We start from the raw sequence: 26,883 nt of genomic DNA on the forward strand, positions 1-26,883 counted from the left end.
TCTCCCTAAAATTTTGGTCTAGGATGAGCCCTGCATTTGCTATTAAATATGTTTTTATTTCTTTATTTAGTTTCACATTTATGATGCAAAAAAAACATATATCCTACCCTTCTCTCAGGTCCTCGTTCTGAGTTCACAGCACGGCAAAGGTTGATAAGATCAGATGTTTGTCGGTCCATTGTTTCAGATGGCTATGTGCTTAAACAGTAACATATAATGCGTTATCACATATATGTCTAAATAATTATATGGTCAGACTGAAGTATAATTTTTAAACTATACAAAAGATCAAAATTATATTCAATATTTTAACTTGTATCAGCTGTTTTGGATCATTTATACAATGCATAATTAAGATCTGATAATAATCAAAATATACTTATAATATCTGACTCTACGTTGAGGGGAACATTATGAATGTCCAAATGTAAAAAGAGTTCCCTAAACGTGCATTATTGTGGCTAAACTGGGAAACAGTACGAAACATGTTGAGTGCGAATGAAAATGCATATATCTGCTTATTTTGTAACGCATCCCAAACAAAGAAGCTTTGATGACAGTCATAATAAAATTGAATTTACCAAATGTATTAAAATCGCTTCATATTGAAGCCATTTTTCTTTGAAACTGCATTTCTTTTTTTGTAAAAACAACAAGTTTTTCCAAACACACTATGAAATGGTACTTTCGGTTTGAGCGCCAGACGAAACCACAACCCTATTGAACAAAAGAAATTAATGCATTACCAACTAGTTGTCAAGCGTAAGTAACTTTCTGTGACTTGTTTTACTGATACACACACAAACTCATTAAGTTAACACAATGCATCTGATATTGATAAAACTGTTCCAAGTTTTCAACTTTATTTTCTGAAATGATTGTCGTAAAAATTATTGCCCCTGCCGTAAACCGTCGTAAACATTCGTGGCCTAAAAATCAGAGAACTGTCAAAACTGTTTTCGGATTTGTCGAACAAGTGTAGAGTCAGGTGACAAGTTTAGAGTCAGCTTCTGCAGTTTTCATTTAGCATTGATGAGGTAAACTTGCTTACAGCCATAATTCATATCTCATATATTGTGTGTGTGTGTAAACCGGTCAAATATATCTTAGAAGTGTTCAGGACATAACTTACTTAGTCGAAATAATTGTACGTTTTTTTACGATTTTTTGGGGGGCAAAGTTTATGTAGACTCACATTCGGGCAAGCCCATAGGGCAAGTATTAACTGCAGATATATATATATCTTCGTATTATAACAGCTTCAATGTAGATTCAAATTCAGTATTACTATAAGTAAATTAAATACTTTGTCTTCCCGATAAGAATCACCAGTGCAGAATGTTGACAACAACCAGCTCCTTTTAGGAACACCAATGTTTGGAGACTGCCTTGATGGTTTCACCCATTAACATGATTAAGATAGCAGTGTCCAGCAATGTTGTTCAGTGTCCAGCGATATTGTTCACGTCTAAAGCAGATTTGGCATAACACAGGAGTATCAATGTTTTGGTGTTGTTTTGGTGTCCAAAAATGAAACCTTGTTGTGACTTTGCACACTCATTGTCATAGTCCTTTATGAGTCTTAGTTGCAGTCGTAAAGAACACCGGCCCCATCGACTCTGGTCATCAATGCTGCCTTCACCCATTTAAGATTTTAATTGTCTTCAGATAAAATCTTTTACATTGCATATAAAACTTAGTGATAATATAATCTCAGCAATATTGCCACATTGTACAGAAAATTGCACAAACATGACTTCACGACCATGTGTTAACTAGTCAATGTCATAAAATGTTCATTTAATTGCAAATTAAAAGAAATGTGTAAGTGTTTTTATTTCATTCAATTATGTTGTGTTTTTTCAATTTGAAGGTCATTGAAAAAAATGTATTTCAGAAATTATTAATTCTTATATATCAATATGACCAATGTGATACTTAAATTTGGAAAATGACCTACATGCATGTTAACAAATGACCGTAGGTCCTTTATGAATATTAGCTCAGGAGTCTACGATAATGAACTACATGTAAGTTAACAACTGACTTTAGTTCCTTTATGAATACTAGCTCAGGTCAGTCTACGATTTCTGATATATATTGGCAGACTCTTGGCACCCATGCCACATGCTCAAGTAAATATATAATAAGGAGAAAACTGTTGAATTAAACAAAACTCTAATATTAGGCAAAATTATTGAAAAATTAGACACTAATGGTTTTCTGTTATGAGGTAATTACGATCTTGGTGTAAACAATGAGGAAATATTTTATTTTAGTATAATAACAAACTGTATAATTTGGCTGGGTTCATGATATTTTCAGCAGACATATTCAGGCCAATTACAGTTGATGAATTGTTGAATTGAAATGTTAAGGCAAGCATTTACCTTCGCTTCCTTCAGGGCTTTTTCTATAATTATATCCACGGGTCAGCGCCATTCCCAAAGCAAAATATATATTTATTTATTTTATGAAAGTCTTTACCTGTACTGGTTCATTCAATATCCTAATAAATTATGTGATGTAAAGTTTTAGGGATAATTGAATTCAAAAATCATTGATTTTCATCACATTCAGAGATCAATATGAAACATTGTCTGTCATGATTTATTGCAATAGATATTTACACCCAAAGGATTGATATTTCAGCCGTTATATGTCTTTTGAATGGAAAAAGAACCTTATATTTGGTAATTTCCTGATTCGCAGGAGATTGAAAAGCTTGTTCTTTTTAATTGTAAAATTTCCAAATTTTAAACTTTTCACGACGCAAATTTTCCCAAAATGTCTAGGGTCTTTTTCCAAGAATAGGCAGAAAAAGCCCTGTCCACGTTTCACAAGAGGGAAGATGAATCACAAGAGAGAATATAACTTATGGTTTTCAAATTAACTGTTAGTCGGATGTCAATTATGACTATCACTAGGCTCATAATGATTTATTTTAGTTTCCTTTCACTAAACATGATGATGTTATTGTATAATATTTTAATTTCCAGCCGTATGCAATGCCAATAGACAGGAGAGGCGGTATACAGCTTGGCGTTCTCTTGCTAGCTGTCCCTGTACAGTTTATCATTTCTCAGTGGATGCTGTCCACAGAATCTCAGAGAAGCTATGCCATAAAAAGGTAATAAATCCAGTGATCAAAATTAGCACAAGACTGCGAGCCTTAGTACAAACAAAGTTATTATTGGAGTTACCCTGTGGTTGGTCCGTTGTTCAGTCGGTCGGTCTGTTGCAATTTTTATTGTCTGGAGGATAACTTGAAAACCATAAGATAAAATTTAATATAACATCATACAATGGTAAAGCACAACGAGTGGAAGTGCTGCAGTGTACAAGAACTAAAACTCTATTTCAGCTAACTACAGAGTTAATGCCTTTTGTTTCTTTTTCTTGTCAGCAGCATAACTACTCAATGGTTTTTATTTATACCACATAATTTGGTCAAGTATGATGAGCGTAAATGCGGTGTACAATAACCTCGAAGTAAAGGCCTCTTTTTAAAGATATTGTTTGCCGTTCCTGTGTCAGGCGGCATTCCGTGGTATTTGTTACTCCTGTAACAGCTCTAGTTTCCCTTGTATAATTTGTACCATTTCTGAAGACAATTTAGTTAAGTGTATGAATTTGATTCTTTCTCTTGTTAACTTATTATACCCCCCACAAACAAAGTTTGAGGGGGTATATAGGAGTGAGCTTATCAATCGGTCGGTCTGTTGGTCGGTCGGTCTGTCGGTTTTCATGGTTTCCGGACGATAACTCATGAAAGGCTAGACAGATTTGAAAAAAATTTGGTACACAGTTGTAACATCAGAAGATACAGGTCAAGTTCGATATTGGGGCTGGTGGGGCCAAGATCAAGGTCACTGTTACTAAAAATGGAAAAACGGTTTCCGGACGATAACTCATGAAAGGCTTGACAGATTTGAACAATTTTTGGTACACAGGTGTAACATCAGAAGATACAGGTCAAGTTCGATATTGGGGCTGGTGGGGCGAAGGTCAAGGTCACTGTTACTAAAAATAGAAAAACCGTTTCCGGACGATAACTCATGAAAGGCTAGACAGATTTGAACAATTTTTGGTACACAGGTGTAACATCAGAAGATACAGGTCAAGTTCGATATTGGGGCTGGTGGGGCCAAGGTCAAGGTCACTGTTACTAAAAATAGAAAAACGGTTTCCGGACGATAACTCATGAAAGGCTTGACAGATTTGAACAATTTTTGGTACACAGGACTGGTGTAACATCAGAAGATACAGGTCAAGTTTGATATTGGGGCTGGTGGGGCCAAGGTCAAGGTCACTGTTACTTAAAATAGAAAAACGGTTTCCGGACGATAACTCATGAAAGGCTAGACAGATTTGAACAATTTTTGGTACACAGGTGTAACATCAGAAGATACAGGTCAAGTTTGATATTGGGGCTGGTGGGGCCAAGGTCAAGGTCACTGTTACTAAAAATAGAAAAACGGTTTCCGGACGATAACTCATGAAAGGCTAGACAGATTTGAACAATTTTTGGTACACAGGTGTAACATCAGAAGATACAGGTCAAGTTCGATATTGGGGCTGGTGGGGCCAAGGTCAATGTCACTGTTACTAAAAATAGAAAAACGGTGTCCGAACGATAACTCATGAAAGTCTAGTTTTTCTTGTCAGCAGTGTAACTTCTAAATTACTCAACATATTTAAATAAAACAATACATGCATGATAAAAGAAGATGCAGTGTGCAGTAACCTTGGAGTAATGGCCTCTTTTCAAAGGAATGGTTTGCCATTCCTGTGTCCAGGCGGCATTTGGGGGTATTCGTCACTCCTGTGACAGCTCTAGTTTTCTTTCCTTTTTATGCTCCCAGAGTGTAACATAGTAGCCACCCTACCTATCTGTCTGTCAGTGCATGTGACTATTTGTTAAGTCATTGTCTCAGTAATAACTTCAAAAAACTTCTACTCTGAAACTACAAGGCCAAATTCAATGAAACTTCACAAGAAACTTCCTTGGGTGACCATCTACAAAATAAAACAAGGGGTCACAATTGATCAACAACAACAACTAAATGGCCAATTTCCTGTTTTTCTTTAAAAACATCTCCTCTGAAACTACTAGTCCAAATTCAATGAAACTTTACAGGAAGCTTCCTTGGGTGACCATCCATAAAAATACAACAAGGGGTCACGATTGATCATCAATAACAACAACAACAACAACAAAATGGCTGACTTCCTGTTTTGCTTTAAAAAACATCTCCTCTGAAACTACCGCTCCAAATTCAATGAAACTTTACAGGAAGCTTCCTTGAGTGGCCCTCTACAAAAATACAACAAGGGGTCATGATTGATCAACAACAACAACAACAACAAAATGGCCAAAATGTTAAAATCTGATAGTTATGTATAAGTTTACTCTTGAAGCAAGGGCAGCAAGTCTTGCTATATGGTCTCCCTTTTTGTTGGCGATTTCACTACTTTCTATTTTTAGTAACAAGTGAATAGATTTTAAATTTCAAGTCTTCAACATAGTCACTTCTAAGGTAATTATTGTGTTTTTTTAGGTTCATATATTCAAATAATTAATATACACTTTATTCTTTAGAAAGAATTTCATTTTTACTATAAATTTAATAATCAGACTTTTTCATTGAACTTCATGGAGATTATTGTAAACTTCATGTAGATTATTCTAAGCTACAATCTTATCTTCTGTGTGGATAGTGAATAAGCCTTAATGTATTTATAGAAAAAAATATTTTCAACATGTGAAGGAAGGTGATGTTGATCTAGATAGAAGAAGCAATGATATTAGTGCACGAGTGCGAAACAGTGGCTCCAGCTCTTTTAGGAGCTGTGTATAAAAAAGAGCCAATGACACTTCCGAGCTAGAGCAAAAGAACAGATATCATCATAAAACATAAGTATGACTCGTTATTTTATCTTATATCACAATTATGAGGGCTTTTTTGAGAAATGGGGGAATGCAGTGCCATATAAATATGTTTAATCTTTATACATATTTTGGTTATTTTGTAAACATATTGTATATGGAGTTATATAACCGATTCTCCCATCACACACATGCATGTTTACAAACGAAAGTAGACATTTTCACCAATTTTCAGCTGAATTTCACTCGAGAAGCTTACATTTAAGATAAAACCAGTTTTATCGAGGGCTTTTATTTTGTCGGGAATAAAAATGACCGCCTGTTTATACCGGAATTAGCATGTTTATAATCTTTTTCTGGGTTGAGCTGGAGCCATAAACCAGGGAGCTGGAGCCAAAGCGTGGAGGCTGAGCCAATACGCTGTATAATAATGCACGTTTTGATGAGAAATATCTGCAAATTCCGAACGCTAAATTCTTTATTGATAATGTATGTATTACTCCCCGATATGTTCCAATATATATATATATATTTATTATATGCTTATCAAATTCATTTTCCATATCCAACAGTGAAAATACAGCACGCCATATTTAAAAATCCGTATCACCATACTGTCATTTTCTGATTCCGTATTATGTGAGTACTGTGTGTAATCTCGGAACTACTTTCGCGTTGCTAAAAATAGCGTGTCCAAAAAACTGGTAAAACCTGTTAAAAACTTTTAAATACATAACATAATCTAGCCTTACTCACGCTCCAGAAGCATGTCAATATTCAGGAACATGGTTCTAATGTTCTTCAAAGAACCATGACGCTAGGCACGAAGCTGAGAACACTTTCAATCTATCTAGACAGCTACACATTTTCTTCAGTGAACTAGTTGTTTGCGATTTCGAAGTAAATAAATTGTTGCATTATCCATGTTTCTTATCATGAATATCAGCAGCTCCCCAATACAAAGACGAAGGTGAATTTGCGTCATCCGGCGAAAGATAAAACTATTGACTCACGAACTTCCCTCTATTCTGCATATTATGATCGTCAAAAAATCCCACGAATATTTACTTTGTTAAAAATGGCCGCGTTACGTCTACAGGAAATGACGATTAGTGAATACTCGTAAAATAAGTGCCGTTTTAAGTTGTTATTGACTTTTGTGCTGTGACATTGAATACTTGTTTTCGTAGAAGCAATTTGTTAATTTTGCTAAAACATAAAATATTGTGTTCATATTTTGCTCAATAGAGTGAATTATGTAACTTCAGACTTCGTTTCGCTGTAGTAGCCTCCCTTGACTTCATTACACAAAACTACGTAACACATTCAAATTCATACGGGCATTTGACAGATGGCGGTAATTTAAATCAAATTGAAACCGAAAAATAAAAATAAATAATAATATACTGCGAAATCATTTATATTTGTTGGCATGAAATTTCGTGGTTTGCCGAAAAATTACAATTTCGTGGGTACTTGAATTCGTGGTTTTTCATTTTTGAAAAAAAAATAATAATCGAAATTGCGATTGTCCTAGATCGACTGCATTCCACGCGCTGGCCCGTAATTTCCGTTGTCTACGTCACTCGATTTATGACACCCGCTAAAGTGGTACGACATGCCAATTAGTGCATATATCCATGTCAATTATAGATTTAATTGGAAATTTAGGTCATACTCTCTGAAGAAGATACACCCTGATCCTTAATACAGATAGATGAAGCCATTGAATGCCAATTAAGAATTTTGCAAACTGTGAAAACACCGAGAAGGTCCGTACATTTAAGTAAACAATCCCTAAAGATAGCTGATGTTTACAAATTCAATTACTTTTGAATATCATCTCATTTCAATATTCATTCACACGTTTTTGTTTAATAAGTATATTGAACGCTTTGTTTTGTACATTGTCACATTGGGTGCTCAGTAATCTCTAATGTAATCGATGAATTAGTTCATTAAAGAAATAAAATCGAGAACCGACACTCATCACTCACATCTTGTAAACCTTGAGATTTTCATGAACAGCACATGTTAAAGCACATGCTTCTGTCATTTGGTTCATAAAAACACATTAAAATTATTAAACAAATTAAAAAGATTTGGTTTATTATTTGTTAAAGGCGGATATAATATATTAACAAAACAATGATAGTAAGATATACTGACGGATATTTACGTTGTATACTGCGGCCTCTGTAACGAATAAACTAGAGTATGTACATAACTTGGCAATTGAAAAAGGGAATAAAGGGTCAATATTTCGTGGGATCTTCAATTCGTGGATCACCCAACCCACGAAAACCACGAACATTAATACCCCAAGAACATTAATGATTTCACAGTAGGCAGGTATATAATAAATGGAATATTACGATAAAATACTTTTCTGGTGACCTGCATCACGCCTTGTTCGGTGAGTAAACATGTATCCGTCTCGACCTGCGGTCTGGAAGGATAAATGTTTACACACGGAACTCGACGTGATACAGGTCACCAGAAAAGCGTCCAATCATAATATCCCCTATGTAGCAAATAATAATCAAATGTACAGAAACATAAGAAAAATAACACTAACACGTATTCAATCGGATTGATGTACTAGCAGTCATTTAATTTCTAAGTTGATGTAATTTACCACATAGTTTACCAGTTTTTCGTCTATCTAATCTTTGTTAAATGACACTTTTTGTTAAATGACACTTTTTCTTTGATCCACTACAATTAATTTATTTTGGAATCTGATTGGAGTGAAAAACTGGTCAAGAAACAGTAACCATATAATTATATAGATGATGTGAAAGGATTGTTTTGCTCCACCGACATTTCTGAGATTGCAACGCCCATTATCAGATGAATTGCATTAAATATTCATCAATAATTATATATTTTATAAAATACAACAATATCTTAATACTAGTTATAAATACAGAACTTTCTCTTCCAAATATGCTGAGTTGAGTGCTTATTATACAGCGTATTGGCTCAGCCTCCACGCTTTGGCTCCAGCTCCCTGGTTTATGGCTCCAGCTCAACCCAGAAAAAGATTATAAACATGCTAATTCCGGTAAACAGGCGGTCATTTTTATTCCCGACAAAATAAAAGCCCTCGATAATACTGGTTTTATCTTAAATGTAAGCTTCTCGAGTGAAATTCAGCTGAAAATTGGTGAAAATGTCTACCTTCGTTTGTAAACATGCATGTGTGTGATGGGAGAATCGGTCTAATAACTCCATATACAATATGTTTACAAAATAACCAAAATACGTATAAAGATTAAACATATTTATATGGCACTGCATTCCCCCATTTCTCAAAAAAGCCCTCATAATTGTGATATAAGATAAAATAATGAGTCATACTTATGTTTTATGATGATATCCGTTCTTTTGCTCTAGCTCGGAAGTGTCATTGGCTCTTTTTTATACACAGCTCCTAAAAGAGCTGGTGCCACTGTTTCGCACTCGTGTAGTGGTAGGTGCTGAATGTGTTCTGATCTTTGATTTTTAGAGCTTAAGGCAGTTTATTGATTTTATTGGATGGTGCACTGTTTGTTGTTTGTGTATCTATACGTGCACTGTTTGTTGTTTGTGTATCTATACTAAAAGTTATTTCAGTGTGCAAGCAATTTAACATAGTTTTGTCAGTGTGCAGGCAATTGAACAAAGTCCTTTCAGTGTGTAGGCAACTAAAAAAAGTCCTGTCAGTGTGCAGGTATCTGTACCAAGTGCTGTCAGTGTGCAGTCAATTATCAAGTCCTGTCAGTGTGCAGGCAACTGAGCAAAGTCCTGTCAGTGTGCAGGTATGAGAATCAAATTCTGTCAGTGTGCAGTCAATCATCAAGAAACTGTGACAAGTCCTGTCAGTGTGCAGGCAACTGTGACAAGTCCAATCAGTGATTTTCCAGGCAACATGTTTGACCAGTATGTTTTTCAATATTCTTTGAGAACAAATATCAAGCTATATTGATTACAAAGGTTAAACTCTTTTACTCGGGTGAGCGATTTAGGGCCATCATGGCCCTCTTGTTATGATTAAAGGGAATTCAATCAAGCAGCACATAACTGTTAAGTTCCATTTGAAGGTGTTAATCATGACTTTTACATGTATGTTCACATTTCAAAGTTTAAGCACATATTTGGAGGTCAATGTTGCACAATATGGAATTCTTTTAAAAAGTTGAGTATAGACTGGATGAATAATATAGATAAGATTTTTTTTAATTGTATTATTTGTGATAATAATAATTTCATCTGCAGATTATAAATGAAGGAGAAGTTGGAATGCCAGACAGTTTTTAACTACATCTTTCTTAATTTGCAACATTATACATTGGGTTTTGACCTGGAACTCATTTGTGCATATTAATAATTAAGTGCCATTATGTTGTACTATGAGATATTTTGGCAGTGTTCTCTTATTTTTGCTACTTTTCAATATACATGCAGCAGATATTGTTGTTAAAGATAAATTGGCTATGACTCTGACATGGCCAAATTGGGGGCATTTGTCAATTTCATGTGACAGCTCGTGTTGCGGTTGCATTTGGCCTGTAATAAAAGTTGTCATTTGCTTTTTCAGTATTTAATTTAACTTCTTTTCTTTTATTAAGGTATACTTTGTGTCGTAAAGCGTAAACCACAGGGGCGGGGTGTGTTGTTTTTACACAACCCTTTGACCATCCCCCTCCTCCCCCGCCCCACCCCCCCCCCCTGATTTAAAAAAAAAATCCCAGGCTTAAAAATAATGATTGGGGAACTGTTACTTTTGAAACCTTACAAAATAAAATGGAGGGGGGGGAGGGGTGGTCAAAGGGTTGTGTCATAACAACGGACCCGGCCCCGGTGGCGTAAACACTTAAACTTAACTAAATAAATTAAAATTTTATATTAAATGTTTTAATGAAATATTACTTTCCATAATTAATATACTTTTGTTACTCTTCCCCAGCTTGATTGATGAGGCAAGCGACTTTAAAGAGGACTATCTCTCATGGAAATCATGGAAGACTTGGTGCTCACGCTTCATCCACAACATGTCCCCATATAGTGACACGCCCTTCTTTGAGGGCCAGGAAGACCCCAATGGCGAATCCCCAGCCTATGAGGTGCTTAACCACATGGAACCCGAGGGGTACTTTGCAGGTAATTTACCAAATGTTTAAACAAAGTGTTTGATAATGCAATCATGTGTGCGATTGTTGATTGAACATTAACATAGTCATTTTATTGATGTTTGCAGTGAGTTTGACATAGTTGTCATATTGTTGATATGTTGATTAAAGGTGCAATGATTGACTCTGATGCATCGAAAAACCGGTTTTAAACTCGATTAGATCCCCATATTAAACATGCATGTACCAAATGACCTGTTGTATCCGCATTCAAAACATAACTCTTGTTACGCGGCGTGCTATTGCAATTGGTTTATAGTCAATCTGGCATCCAATGAATAATAGAGTTTCATTCTTACTAGCCTAGTCACTTGGCTTCTCCCACATTGAAAGATGCCCCGAAAATACTTAAACCAAGAAGAGAGTGGGCACATTTCGGGCTCTGCGAGGGTATTATATAAAGGCAACATGTAAAATTTATTTCGATGACGTTAGTTATCCAAAGTCCAGCAGTTGGACTAAGCTCATGCAGCATTTGAAAAGGAATCACTCCATGGATGTGTTTAAATTTAAAGAAAGTCTATCAAATCGTCAAATTCGAAAAAAAACACCACACATTTATTACAGAAACTATCTGTTAGTTAAATTTAAATGAATAACAAATCATTGTCATTTTTTGTTTTTCATTAAAAATGTATCAACAGATTGTTTCTGTTATAAGTGTGTGCTTTTTTTTTTTGTTATTTAATTTTGTAAACAGATAGTTTTGTTAATAAATCTACTCTTGATGAAACACTGTCCTGAGGCTAGTTTTTCATAATTGCAATAATAAAATATGCTTTAAATATACAACTTAATATTAAATTCAGCAATAAGTAAAACATGAATCGAATTGACATGTTTAATATCTCGATCGAATCGAATAAAATCGAGCTTTAAGTGAATCATTGCAGCTCTAATGTTGATGCATTAGATTGCCTGTCATTTTGATTTGGCTTGTCTGGGCTGTATATATAACTTTGCCATGAATTGGTGATTTTCTAATTATTTGGCACAAATGTTAATGGAGAGAAGACAACTGTGTTGGGTGCATTGGTCAGTTTTATGTATTTGTATATTTTGGCCTTTTTTGACATCACTCTCATACATAGGTAACAACCTTTCAACCATCACATTAATGATTAAAGAGAATCTTTCTCAGAACTGTTCAATGATTTTGACATTGGCAGGTTCAACATTGTTGGGGTTTTACTGACAAACATCTTGTTGCTCTGTATACTAGCTGTTCGACAATTGTTTACTTTTTAATGGTTGTATCTTTGCTTGATTTTTATATAAATTGACCATCTGCAATGTCAAAATGTTTTTTTCTATAAAGAAATATTTTTGAATATTTGAATATATATCAAGGTCTTACACATTTTCAAATCTAATACATGAAATGTTTATTGTATCTTAAGCCTCAGCAGAACCACGAACTCTTCGACCTCCGGCGGTGAAATACCGCATTGGTCAGGTGGTCAAACACAAGCGCTGGGGATACAGAGGTGTTATTATAGGCTGGGATGAATATGCCAAGGTAAAGTGGAACATTTTATTTTTTTGCCAAAAATTTTAAGCAGAAATTTTAGTGGAAAGATTTTTTCCACATTTTCCTATGATGTAGTTTAATTATTTAGACATTAATATTCAGTGAACATAACATTAAAATATTTAGGCATTGATATTCAGCGAACATGACAAAGTTTTCATTGGGAACAAGTTTTGCCATTAAGTGTTTGGACAAACAGTTCATGCATAATTGACAGAAAATTGTGTGTGAATTAGATACAATTTTATATGTTCAATAATGCAATCTGTTTTCTGACATTAATTAAGTAAGACAGCTATTATGCAAATATCAAAGGCAACATTGTGTATAGCATTGATTCTGTTACATCAGAATAAATCATTTCTGCTGTATTCATACAAGCTTACTAGATCTGACCACCAACAATGATGAAAGACAAACTGGATAAAAGGAAGTTGGCTTTGTGAAGTTGAAATTCAAATATCAATTTCTAACAAAGTAGACTTGGTATCAGATTATATCAGCCATTCGTTCAGTACATTTATTTTATTGATTGCATTTTTATTATTTCAAATCATTTCTATATACAGCTGGTGTTAAATTATTGTGTTGATTTCATTGGAAATACCCTTGTATGTCAAGTGTGTGTTTTAATGCAATATGGTTTGACATTTCCAAGTATAATGTGTTTGAATATTTAATATATACAATCAAATGTTTCCTTTACCTGGGATGATTAAAATGCATAGTACTTATATTTCAACATCTCTAGTGTGTCAACAAGGCCTTTTGATCACATGACAGTGCACACCCTCTGCCCTTTCAACCATGACATCCCAGCATGCTGCCCTTATAACCATGACATCCCAGCATGCTGCCCTTATGACAATGACATCCCAGCATGCTGCCCTTATAACCATGACATCCCAGCATGCTGAGCTTTTGACCATGACATCCAAGCATGCTGCCCTTATGACAATGACATCCCAGCATGCTGCCATTTTAACCATGACATCCCAGCATGCTGCCCTTATGACCATGACATCCCAGCATGCTGCCTTTATGACCATGACATCACAGCATGCTGCCCTTATGACCATGACATCCCAGCATGCTGCCCTTTTGACCATGACATCCCAGCATGCTGCCCTTTTGACCATGACATCCCAGCATGCTGCCCTTTTGACCATGACATCCCAGCATGCTGCCCTTATGACAATGACATCCAAGCATGCTGCCGTTTTGACCATGACATCACAGCATGCTGTCATTTTGACCATGACATCCCAGCATGCTGCCATTTTGACCATGACATCCCAGCATGCTGCCCTTATGACCATGACATTCCAGCATGCTGCCCTTATGACCATGACATCCCAGCATGCTGCCCTTTTGACCATAACATCCCAGCATGCTGTCCTTTTGACCCAGTTGTTCCATGCTGCCATTTTGACTGTATGGTCATGCCCTCTGCCTATTTGACCACTGCATTGATCATTACTTCCCTTTTGATCAAAGCATTGAAATATGCTTTTTTTTGACAGCAGAGTGTCCTCCTGTTGGCCTTTTGACCACAGCGTTGCTTCCTGCCGCCCTTTTAACCAAGGTGTCGCTCCCTCCTGCCCTTTGATGACAGAGCCTTGCTTTGCTGCCATTTTGACTAGGGCATCTTTTCCTGCTGCCCTTTTAACCAAGGTGTCGCTTTTGCTGCCATTTTGTACACAGTGTTGCTCCCTGCCTTTTTGATCAAGGCGCTGCTCCCTGCTGCCCTTTTGACCAGAGCAGTGCTCCCTGCTGCCCTTTTGACCAGGACGTTGCTCCCTGCTCCTCTTTTGATTAGGGTATCTCTCCCTGCTGCCCTTTTGACTAGGGCATTACTCTCTGCTGCCCTTCTGCTGCTGTTGTTTGACCAGGGTGTCGCTTCCTCCTGCCCTTTTGACCAAGGCGTTGCTCCCTGCTGCCCTTTTGACCAGGGCATTGCTGCCTGCTGCCCTTTTGACCAGAGCATCACTCCCTGCTGCCCTTTTGACCAGAGCATCACTCCCTGCTGCCCTTTTGACCAGAGCATCACTCCCTGCTGCCCTTTTGACCAGAGCATCACTCCCTGCTGCCTTTTTGACCAGGGCGTTGCTCCCTGCTCCTCTTTTGACCAGGGCGTCGCTCCCTGCTCCTTTTGACTAGGGCATCACTCCTTGCTGGCCTTTAGACCAGGGGGTAGCTCCCTGCTCCTCTTTTGACCCGGGTGTCACTCCCTGCTCCTCTTTTGACTAGGGCGTCGCTCCTCTTTTGACTAGGGCGTCGCTCCCTGCTGCTCTTTTGACCAGGGCGTCGCTCCCTGCTGCCCTTTTGACCTGGGCGTCTCTCCTTGCTGCCCTTTTGACCTGGGCCTCGCTCCCTGCTACCCTGTTGACCTGGGTGTCGCTCCCTGCTGCCCTTTTGACCTGGGCGTTGCTCCCTGCAGCCCTTTTGATGACAGAGCCTCGCTCAGCTGCCATTTTGACCAGGGTGTCTTTCCCTGCTGCCATTTTGATGACAGAGTCTGGCTGTGCTGCCATTTTGACCAGGGCGTCTTTCCCTGCTGCCATTTTAATGACAGAGCCTGGCTGTGCTGCATTTTGACCAGGGCGTCGCTCCCTGCTCCTTTTGACTAGGGCATCACTCCTTGCTGGCCTTTAGACCAGGGGGTAGCTCCCTGCTCCTCTTTTGACTAGGGCGTCGCTCCCTGCTGCCCTTTTGACTAGGGCGTCACTCCCTGCTGCCCTGTTGACCTGGGTGTCGCTCCCTCTGCCCTTTAGACCTGGGCATTGCTCCCTGCAGCCCTTTTGATGACAGAGCCTCGCTCTGCTGCCATTATGACCAGGGCATCTTTCCCTGCTGCCATTTTGATGACAGAGTCTGGCTGTGCTGCCATTTTGACCAGGGCATCTTTCCCTGCTGCCATTTTGATGACAGAGCCTGGCTGTGCTGCATTTTGACCAGGGTGTCGCTCTCTGCTTCCCTTTTGTCTAGGGCATCACTCCCTGCTGCCATTTTGACCAGGGCGTCGCTCTCTGCTTCCCTTTTGTCTAGGGCATCACTCCCTGCTGTCATTTTGACCAGGGTGTCACTCCCTGCTGCCCTTTAGACCATCAGAAATTTCTTAAATTCAATTAAAGAAGTTTTGTTTGAAAATTAGTAGTTTATATTTATTGCAGGTATAAGAATGCACTTATAATTGGTTATAAAGAGATTTTATATCCAAATAATAATATTAATTATATAAAAAGGAATCACAATTTTGTGAAAAACAATGCCTGGATGTCTTTTCTGGAAAGTGTTGCTGTTCAGATAAATCCTTTTCAGAAACAAAATCACCATGCCCTTTGACAAATGTCAATCCTGGATGAAACAATTATTTTTGGAAAATGACTGAGCCATCAGTTCAAATTTAAGTTCAAACATTATATTTATAATAATATAGTAGTGGTTAAAATGCTCTGGGCTTGCTGAAGTTCTTGATTTTATATACAAGAAGGGATTGTTGACTTTTGTGTTATGGTTATGTCTGAGTGTTATCTGTAATGATTATGTAGTTGAAAGTTTCATATATTAATTGCCAAATTTCCAGTAGGACCTACATGTATTAGGGATGTTTTTTCCTGGCGCACATGAGTCCCTGGGCCTTCATTTTAAAATTTCTGTGCATCCTTTAGACCACCAAAAACGCGCAAAATAATCTTTTTCGTTTAGAATTTAGCGTTTGGTTATAAAAATTGTTTTGGGGACTCTATAAAATTACAATAGACTCCCCATTTATTGTAAAAAATGTCCAAAGACTCCCAGCTAAAAAAATATTCCAGAAATTCCTTGCCTATTTGCCTAAAAAATAAGCACTTAATATGTTGATAAGCACTTTTGCAAGCCAATTAATTGTCTGTGATAGATTACCATATAACTTGGTACAAATGTTGACCTCATTGAGATGATGTTCTGTGATCTTGACCCACGTCCATACCTCAAAGGTCAAGGTTACACGAGACATTTAAAGGTCAGAGTACTCATGCTTGTGCCAGGGCTATAACTTACTTGCATTGATGGATTAACATATAGCTTGGTACAAATGTTGTCCTCATTGAGACAATATGCAGTGATCTTGACCCAGGTCCATACCTCAAAGGTCAAGGTCACATGAGACATTTAAAGGTCAGAGAACTCGTGCTTTTGTCCGGACTTTGGCTTATTTATGCATGGATATATTACCATATCATTTGGTACAAATGTTGTTCTCATTGAGACGTGGTACAAATGTTGTCCTTATTGAGACGATGTTCTGTGACCTTGACCAGGGTCCATACCTTAAAGGTCAAGGTCACACAAGTCATTTAAAGGTCAGAGTACACATGCTCTTGTGTGGGCGATGGCATATGCATTGATATATTACCATATAACTTGGTACAAATGTTGTTCTCATTGAGAGGATGTTCTGTGACCTTGCCGAGGGTCCATTCCTCAAAGGTCAAGGTCACACAAGACATTTAAAGGCCAGAGTACACTTGCTTGTGTCTGAGCCATAACTTACTTATGCATTGATTGATTACCATATAAATTGGTACAAATGTTGTCCTCATTGAGACGATGTTCATACCTCAAAGGTCAATGTCAAAGGAGACATTTAAAGTTGTGAGAACACATTCTCGTGTCTGCTCTTTAACTTACTTATGAATTGATTACCATATAAGTTAGTTCAAATGTTGTCTTCATTGAGAAGATGTGCAGTGACCTAGACCTAGGTCAAAGGTCAATGTCATACAAGACATTTAATGGTCAGAGTACACATGCTCTTGTCTGGGCTATAACTTACTAATGCATTGATGCATTACCTTATACTTTGTATAAATGTTGTCCTCGTTGATGCAATGTGCAGTGACCATTACCCATGTCCACCTCAAAGGCCAACATGAGACATTTCAAGATCTGAGTTCACAATTAAAAGTGTTTGTTAATTGAAAATGTTAAACAAGTTGCACAGATTGATACATTGTGCACTCTGTCAAGCATTATCATTATGTGCAACAAGTGTGTTTTCTCTTCAAGAGCAGTAAAACAATGTTATGAGGTCACCATGATATATGTATCACTTTATCAAAAAAATACTGGAGGCTTGCTATAGTCATTTCATCCATGTTATAAAACAAAGACTTGTTTTCCTTCTTATTTTTTAGCCAAAATAACCTTGACTTTGGTCTTACCTACACTACACACATTCTGAGTTGTATTTCCCATTTTCCCCTCTTTTGACCAGTGGAAGTGTACAATTTTCATCAAATACAATGTACCAGTAATGTCAGAGAAAAAAAGAAAAGGTTCTTAAAAACAGTGGCAGGAGATATATTGCCGTCCTTTGGACTCATCGACTGTCTTGTTATCGTTTGTTTCAATTAAAAAACATTTTAGTGTGAATAGGCAAAAGCGTTGAAGTATTATTAAGCAAACAAACATTTTATATGTGTTGAATACCTGATATGTCAATTTATATTACTACAGGCACCTGAAAACTGGATAAAGATGAACCACCCTCAGGGCATGGAGGTTTGTTTTATTGGTATCCTAATTATCTAGGTGATGAAATTTATCTTACAAAATTGAGTTGAATATTTATGCCCCCCTTCGAAGAAGAGGGGTATATTGCTTTGCACAGGCATGTCGGTATGTCGGTCGGTCGGTCGGTCCGTCAGCTTGTCCGAGTGATAACTCAACAATGCCTGCACCCATGGCCCTCAAACTTGACATGGAGATTAGGCCTGACCAGTAGATGACCCCTATTGTTTTTGGGGGTCATCAGGCCAAAGGTCAAGGTCACAGTGACCTTGAATGGTAAAAGGTTGTCTGAGTGATAACGTGAAAATGCCTGCACCCATGGCCCTCAAACTTGACTTGGAGGTTGGGCCTGACCAGTAGCTGACTCCTATTGTTTTTTGGGCTCAATGGGTCAAAGGTCACAGTGACCTTGAATGGTAAAAGGTTGTTCGAGTGATAACTCAACAATGCCTTCACCCATGGCCCTCAAACTTGACTTGGAGGTTGGGCCTGACCAGTAGATGACCCCTATTGTTTTTGGGGGTCATTGGGCCAAAGGTCAAGATCACAGTGACCTTGAATGGTAAAAGGTTGTCCGATTGATAACTCAAAAATAACTGCACCCATGGCCCTCAAACTTGACTTGGAGAATGGGCCTGACCAGGAGATGACCCCTATGGTTTTTGGGGGTCATCTGGCCAAAGGTCAAGGTCACAGTGACCTGGAATGATAAAAGGTTGTCCGAGTGATAACTTGACAATGCCTGCACCCATGGCCCTCAAACTTGACTTGGAGGTTGGGCCTGGCCAGAAGATGGTCCCTATTAATTTTAGGGGTCATTGGGCCAAAGGTCAAGGTCACAGTGACCTTGAATGATAAAAGGTTGTCCAAGTGATAACTCAACAATGTCTGCACCCATGGCCCTCAAACTTGACATGGAGGTTGGGCCTGACCAGTAGATGACCCCTATTGATTTTAGGGGTCAAAGGTCAAGGTCACAGTGACCTTGAAAGCAAACTCGACAATTCTTGGACCTATGGTCATCAAACTTGACATGGAGGTTGGGCCTGACCAGTAGATGACCCCTATTGATTTTAGGGGTCAAAGGTCAAGGTCACAGTGACCTTGAAAGCAAACTCGACAATTCTTGGACCTATGGTCATCAAACTTGACATGAAGGTTGGGCCTGCCCAGTAGATGACCCTTATCGACTTTGGGGGTCATCAGGCCAAGGTCAATGTCACAGTAACCTTTAACACAAAAAAGTAAACAAATCTTCCCCCACTGATATCTCAACAATGCCTGAACCTATGATCATTAAACTTGACATTGATGTTAAGCCTGACCAGTAGATCACCCTTATTGATTTTAGGATTCATAGAGCCAAAGGTCAAGGTCACAGTGATCTTGAATGGTAAAAGGTTGTCTGAGTGATAACTCAACAATGCCTGAACCCATGGCCTTCAAACTTGACTTGGAGTTGCATCTGACTTGTAGATGACCCCTTATGATTTAAGGGGTCATCGGGTCAAAGGTCAAGGTCACAGTGACCTTGAACGAAAAAAACTTGTCTTGTGATAACTTGACAATGCCTGCACCCATGGCCCTCAAACTTGACATTTAGGTTTCTGGTGACCAGCTGATGACTCTGGATTTTGAGTTCATAGAGTCAAAGGTCATGACGGTCATAACACACTTTATCCTCACACTTTAATGGTCATAATCTTAAAACAGCAACAAATCAGCTGTCATTTCGGTCCATGCATATTTCATTCAATTGTCCATATACTAGTAATCCTGACAACATGGCGCTCAGGGGGGGCATAATGTTTGACAAACATCTCTTGTTAATGATTTAATTGAAGATTTTTGATACATGTTTGAAACAAGCTTGAAATTTTTTTAACATATGTGTTGCTCGCAGTTGCATTTCAAAAATACAGACCATTAAACATTTTTTTCTGATTCTCATCCTCACGTGCCCCTGAATATCCCCATAACATTTTGTATTTGATAGAAATTAGCAGCAACAAGCAGTGCAAAACAATACACCTGTCACAAGACACAATATTTTTAAGCACAGTGAGGTTCAAAACTCATCATTATTATTGAGTTATGCCCATTTTGACAGAAATAAATAACATCAAGCGTTTGCTCCACAGGGCTCTTGTTTTTAAAATTTGAGGATTATAATCCAAACCTTATTATTATGTTCTGGCCTAAAGTGAGTACTGTTCATAATGTTGTCTTTTTGTCAGTCTTATATCACTTGACTCAAATTCCCCATTTCAGGGATGGCGTACACAACCCAACTATGCAATACTGGTTGACACGAGAGATCGGCTCGCTCCTCAGATAACTTATGTCCCACAGGAAAATTTGGAGATTATTATCAATATGCAAGTATGTGTCAACTTTTAATGCTCCTGTATGTCAATGTGGGTGACTTAATTAATTAATTGATTGTTAAATCTCTTAAGTAAGTATAATACAACCCAGTTGGATGAGAAACAATATTGCTACAAATAAAAACTTCAAAATTTTATGTTCAAAATGAAGTTATTGATGTGCACATACTGGTATGTATCAAGTATTAATACTTTTGCAATATATAAGTAACACTTGAATATAAAAGATGTGCTGTTGATCTTTCAGATATTACACCCAAGTATAGAAGATTACTTCGAGAAGTTTGATGGTGCTCAATACTTGCCCCGCCCCTGGCTCAAGGCTGTCTACCCTCAAGACAACTGACCATTGGGATTCTATGGAAACTGATACTACTATTGTCATGACAACTGAATTCCAGATTCTGCAATCATTTAGAGCTTAGGAACGTATAAAAGATGACCATTGAACAGAAATATTTCTTTCCTATAGTTTGTATAAATGGACAATTAGCTCTTCTGTTTTTTCATTAAACAAAATCAATGCATATGTCATAGGTTTGGTGTCAGCATCATGTTCAAAAACTAAACTTTGTCCTTAACTCGAAAACCGTTCAACATATTCAAATAAAACTTGGTACATATGTTGCCATAGACAGTATGCACATTCATTGCAAGGCCCATAACTCTAGTTATAATCATTCTCACATTAGTCTCCTTATTTTACTGAAAAAAGACAGCAACAGACCTGTGTTGGCGCTCTTGTTTTAAAACAAGACTGACAGAATTCTTTGATTTTATTTCTATGATCAGATGGGAGTTTTTAATCATGAAGTATTTGTCCAACTTAATATTTAATTACTTAGTTGACTTTTCATGCACTTTTCATAATGACAAGGAGAGTTTGAAGCTATAAGGGGATTACTTTAGTAACACCATAGCTTAAGTTGATATATACAATATTATTTTCGGAGGTCCATATGCTGGGGCTTTTTCTGCGTCATCCAGAGTTATGTTCACCCCTTTATCCATATATACGTTTCTGTATTTTATGGAGTTAGAGATAAGGTACCCGGTAATCTTTAATATTAGTTGGCAATGCAAGTCTGAATGTATGTTTAATTTTTAGCTTCTATTCAGTGCCATATCATTTATTGGCATATTATATTTGAGCATTGTTAAATGGATCTAAATATTTAGCTGAGCAACATATATATAATAAACCTTTTTTAGGTGTTGTACACAAAATAATGTTAATGATTATATTTAAAAAGACATATCTTTACACCACAATCACATAATCCAAGACTAGATGTATGTGTGATTGTATAACAACACATTGTTAAAATCTCCAATATTTGTACATTAAAGACTGATAGTAGTGTGCTTAAACATGCATTAATGTTTTGCCCTGCCACAGGTGGGGCAGGGAAACTTTGACTCTCTAAACGAACCCACACCTGGGGCAGGGAGATTTGTCTGAATGGCGATATTCCAGGTATCAATAGTTCAGTTTGTTATAAGGGCCAAGTCCATCCCCATAAGGTTATATCACCTTGGTCCAGCTTGTGGGGAATCATTACCAGTCTTGAGTCTCCCATAGTCCAGTAGCTCAAGCGCGTCAGGCAAAACAATGATAGGTGCCAGTATAGTATGTGATTATAACAGGGGTTCTAATCCTGAAATAAGAACTGAGAGCTTTCAACTTAAGATTTTTATACAGTGGTAAAGGGTGTTTTTTGCTCAGACATTTGCATAAAAAACAAAAGGATATACCATTAATGAATGTTATGACTTTGGAAACATTTTTAAAAGGTGTCTTAGCCCCTTGACTCTGCTTTGAGCTCGCTCAGACCCCGGGCAATTTTTCAGGATTGACAATTATCAGCTGTTAGAACCCCTGGTATTTGGGTGATTTCTGTGCAATAAAATGGTAGTCTCATATATATTTATATGTTGCATTCTTTTTGATAAATATATAAAAGGCAAATGGCAGAGAATTCTCTTTTTTTTCACTGTACATGATGATTGTGTGAATACTGCAGATTGTTTTTTAAACTTGTTATGTTGTACAGGCACACAATAGTAGTGTGAAGAAATAGGAAAACATATTTTTGTATAAAATTATTTTATTTAAAAGTAGTGATTCTCTTGTTATGAAAAACATTAATTGAATGTACATGTAAATTTGTGGTTACAGACTATCGTTTCAGTGTATATACTTTTACGCATAATGTTAGTAGAGCATAGATATATACCATATCATCACCTTAATGCAATAAGTCAATATCTCCTTCTATTTCTCTATGCAGTTATGGAGTTATTGCCCTAGGGTGAAGACATGTAAATAAGAAGAGAAATATAACGTAACTCTGTTGTCAATATGCAGTTATTTTTTTGACTGACTTGTGTACAGAATTATTCTATTAGCTGCTTGTTATTAATCTTGTATTTTTCAAGTATTGGTGTATGTAATTTCAACATTCCACTGTTTCCATGTTGATTATGCAGTGTGTCATATGCTTTTTGGAGGTGCTTTTACAAACAGTTACTGGAATCGGAAACTCTTTCTGTGCTCTATACATGTTCTCACCACAAGTATTTTTGATATTTCATTCTGTCTTTGTGATAGTACAAATATTTAAGTTATTTCTCAAAACACTTATACAAACATTTTAACAGACTATTTTAAAAGAGATACAAATTAATTTAGTAAGAATGTGTTTGCATGTTCATAAGCGTCCTGTGACCTTTGGATGAACAACATTTAGCAAATATGCATGGACAATCTTACAATCAATTATCTATTAGTCTTTAATTTAAGGACATCATTTTAAACTCTAAGAAATTGACTTGTTGTTGCTGACATTTAGAAAAACTAGGTAAATCATGTATGTCAATCCGAACAACGTGTCAAAGTGTTATACAATTGGTAACTGGTAGTTATGCACCAGTCAATTGTAACCCGTGACAGCCCCACAGGTCCAGGGATATACCGGGGATAGCGGGAGAAAAGGGCCGTTTTTTACCTTCCAGGTATGTTGTGGTTTTGTCTTCGCACCGAAAATAGCGGGGAATCGGCTGTTGCTTTGTGCTGGAAAATATCCGTTCTTTAAACGGGATTTGTCCGCGTTTTAGCCAAGCTTTTCCCGGAATTTAACGAAGTCTCGTAGGATATTTTAAAAAGTTTGAAAGAAGTCCATTTCAAATTACAAGTGAAAGAAGTCCATTTCAAATTACAAGACGACTGTGGGGGAACTTGGTGGGGATTTTACCAGCAGTTTGTCCCCCCAGAGCGGGGATTTTACCTGGGACTGGCTGGACCGGAAGTCAAAGTCCCAGCTATTCCCAGGACCTGTAGAGGAGGTCGTGGTTACAATTGACTGGTGCATATTGCATAATCTAGCTGTTTTGTTTATGTTTGTTGATAATTATTTGGAAGCAGCTGATTTTTGTGGTATCATAAGCATCATGTTGTATTGTTGTGATTAGTCCACATTTTTTCTTGGCTTGATATGATGTGTTAACATTAGAATATGCATTGTTATTACACCCCTATCACTCTTCACAGATCTTTTTAGAAATGCTCAGTCTCCAATGTATCGGAAAAAAAATAAGTGTAAAATTTAAGTATCTTATTTTGTTTACCTGATAAAGTGGTTTAAACTATTTCAATCTATTTTGTTGAAAAGCTTTATAATGATAATCTTTAATCTCAAAAATGAAGAAGGAGAGCATCACACAATTAAAGTGATAATTTTTACCGAAACAGTGTGTTAAGCTTGAACTTAAAATTGTTTGAGACATCAGGATCTGAGTTCTATTCTTGTGACTTTAAGTCAGTTTAAAGTTGTTATATATTTGTTAATCAGTATTTCCCTCCAGACCGTGTGGGTATTTTGTGCCTACATCCCTTCAAAAACTGCCATTCCAGCTGAGGCGTTAAGTAAAACTACGGTAGACTTCTTTGTAGAATTTATGAGCATATAATAAGAATAGAATACCAGTCTATGCAAAATGACAAAGCTTTTGTATTCACTTTTTATGTGCAGTGTGATCTTTTAACAAGGAGTCAGGTGCTTAGAAGCAAACTAAGGAAGTCCGAAACATTTTTATGAGTCTAAGACTACCAGACTCCTGTTTACCTGGAGCACTGAAACATACATCGAATACATGAATTGCAATGTTGGAAAAATAAAGTAAGAAAATAAGAAACAAATGGTAGAGGATGGCTTTAGCTGACCTGCCTTCCTCCCTGGCATCCCTCCAAACAATCCTGGTAAAAATACTGATGTACTGAATGTGTTCTGAAGCTGCCACTTCCATGCCTGTCATCATAATCTCACACTTGCACGGAAGAGTGTTGAATCTTGTGGGTTTTTGACAAGGGTATAATAGGGTACATGAAAGCAGAGCTTAACTGGTCAATAACTATTGTGCACATAATTTACAATGCTTTTCATTTATACCGCATGCTAGTTATTGAACATTGTCCTTGACAATATGGTAGAAAAAATACATGCAACAGACACCACCCCCCCTGATTGAAACGATACACTAATGTGCTGAAGCTCCAGTGTATAATTTCGACAGCTGGCTAATGGGTGTAGTAACCATTTCTTAATAATTTCCTGCTAGTTGGATTGCAGACTGTGAACTAGTAATTGATATATCTAGTCATTTTCTTGTAAGGCGTAGCAAAAAAAATGTTTGTTTTTGGTGCCTCGACAGACCCTTTTTTTTCAAATGGCCCTATTTGTTTCTAACCCTTGTTTTTGTTTGTACTTTTTGGTTGTTACTTGGCTTAGAACTATGCCTAAATGTGCTGTTTTTTAGAGCATTCTTGTAAATCCAAATCAAATTTTGCTTTTGTAAATGTGGCAATGATATTTAGGCACATCTCAAACGAACAAAAAAATGGAAAAAGCCCCGACCTACCTTCCCTATTATTTTGACCAGCGAAATCAGAAACAAACATTTTGTTTGGGCTGACTGATTGTGAGCAGATGACACGTAATGCCTTATGTCTGTAGGTTGTGTAAGATTTATTCATGTTATTTGCTAAAACTGACATTAAAATGGGAAAAAAATGTCTCTAGTATTATCTCAGCAATGGCGGAAACATTACAAATCATTTTTAGTTTAAATTTATTGAATAAACAATCTGAAATAGTCTTTATTGCATATCACTAGGAGTTATAAGAAGTTGTACTATATCAACAAGAGCTATTACAGAAATAATGAAATCACACACATACTGTTTGGAAAATTTCCAGAAACACGCGTCGGAATGGTAAAAAATATTTAGTTTCTGAGGACAGAAAGACTCGGACTATTTACGTTGCCATGACAACCACATTCTTTGAAACATTCGAATGGAATGTATCATCACCTTAATGCCTTCTACCCTCATACAAAGTTTCATAATTCTTGCTTCATTACTTTAAGAATTAAGTGAATGTCAATATTCCGTTAATGTTTTTTTCTATTGTCATTGTTTTGTTGCCATAGTAACCAAAGTTATTATCTAAGCGAAAACATAACAAAATGATAATCTGAACGGTTGGATTTATGATTTGTCTTGCTATTACACAACTATAGTTTAAGATAGTCCGTAGGCTAAATATCCTTATTCACAGGACAATTTAATTCAGGTATACGAAAATAGCCTTTTGTTTCCCGATCGAGCTACAAATTGATACATGTAGCCAGGAATCACAAGGGGAACATGGTAGGTGCTTAATTGTTGCCAATGATAAGAGGCATGTTACGGTTTTATAGCGATATAAGGGTAAAGGTCATGCTACCAAATCTATGTTCAGTTCCAATATTGCTTACGTCAGAAGAGGAATTGTTTGAAACCCCGGCCTTGGTTAACCCCGTAGAATTCTCGATAATATTACGTGGACACTGCAGCCAAACTGTTTTAAAGAATACCCTGCATGATTAAAAGGCTAACAGACACTGAACAAGAGAGGCTTAATGTAACAATACGAACAAAAACAAGTCTTTTACATGAACAATACTTTTTTTTATTAAATTTGGGTTACCGCCTTCGAAAAACGGTCAGCGATCTACAGAATTTCATGGTATTTGGCCCTTTCAGTTTATAGTGTGCGTACTTGATTCTAGGTCCACCCTGCGGCCGAGGTAAGCACGCTCTATGTTCTTTAGACCCTCATAATTGAAATTAAGGTATAATTGAAGGCTTATTTTCACATTCAATGCTCCTTTTAATCTTAGCGCGAATGCTGGTATTTACGTGGTAGACAAACCACGTAAAGTTCGTATTGGAAAATACGCAAATACTGCGAAAGATGCATATGTGTCGTAAGCGATGTGATACGTCAATTAGTAAGATTCAAT

At 37.1% G+C, this 26,883-nt stretch overlaps 2 protein-coding genes across 5 annotated transcripts in view; one reads left to right on the plus strand and one right to left on the minus strand.

Annotated features, from left to right (window-relative positions):
* LOC128239447 (serine-protein kinase ATM-like) overlaps positions 1–889 on the minus strand; it is a 65,039-nt gene extending 64,150 nt beyond the window's left edge. For 2 of the 3 annotated variants that reach the window (XM_052956083.1, XM_052956081.1), the window contains exons 1-2: positions 747–889; positions 108–198 (exon numbers count right to left, since the gene is read on the minus strand). In XM_052956083.1, the coding sequence (XP_052812043.1) occupies positions 108–179 (72 nt within the window). In that variant the 5' untranslated portion in view covers positions 180–198; positions 747–889. Of the gene's footprint in view, positions 1–107; positions 199–581; positions 703–746 lie in introns of those variants that run through there. The other variant, XM_052956082.1, reaches the window with a different exon arrangement.
* Positions 698–25,691, plus strand: LOC128239448 (uncharacterized). Of its 2 annotated transcripts, none has more exons than XM_052956085.1 (7): positions 698–762; positions 3,000–3,130; positions 10,842–11,035; positions 12,465–12,583; positions 18,098–18,142; positions 20,423–20,533; positions 20,786–25,691. In XM_052956085.1, the coding sequence occupies exons 2-7, from the start codon at positions 3,009–3,011 to the stop codon at positions 20,882–20,884; spliced, it is 690 nt and encodes a 229-aa protein (XP_052812045.1). In that variant the 5' UTR covers positions 698–762; positions 3,000–3,008; the 3' UTR covers positions 20,885–25,691. The 2 variants fall into 2 exon arrangements, with proteins under 2 accessions (XP_052812045.1, XP_052812044.1); XM_052956084.1 differs by lacking the exon at positions 698–762 and adding an exon at positions 896–1,037.
* The last annotated feature ends 1,192 nt before the right edge of the window (positions 25,692–26,883 follow it).

The sequence above is a fragment of the Mya arenaria genome, chromosome 6 (assembly GCF_026914265.1).
Source record: "Mya arenaria isolate MELC-2E11 chromosome 6, ASM2691426v1".
Classification (NCBI taxonomy): Eukaryota; Metazoa; Mollusca; class Bivalvia; order Myida; family Myidae; genus Mya; species Mya arenaria.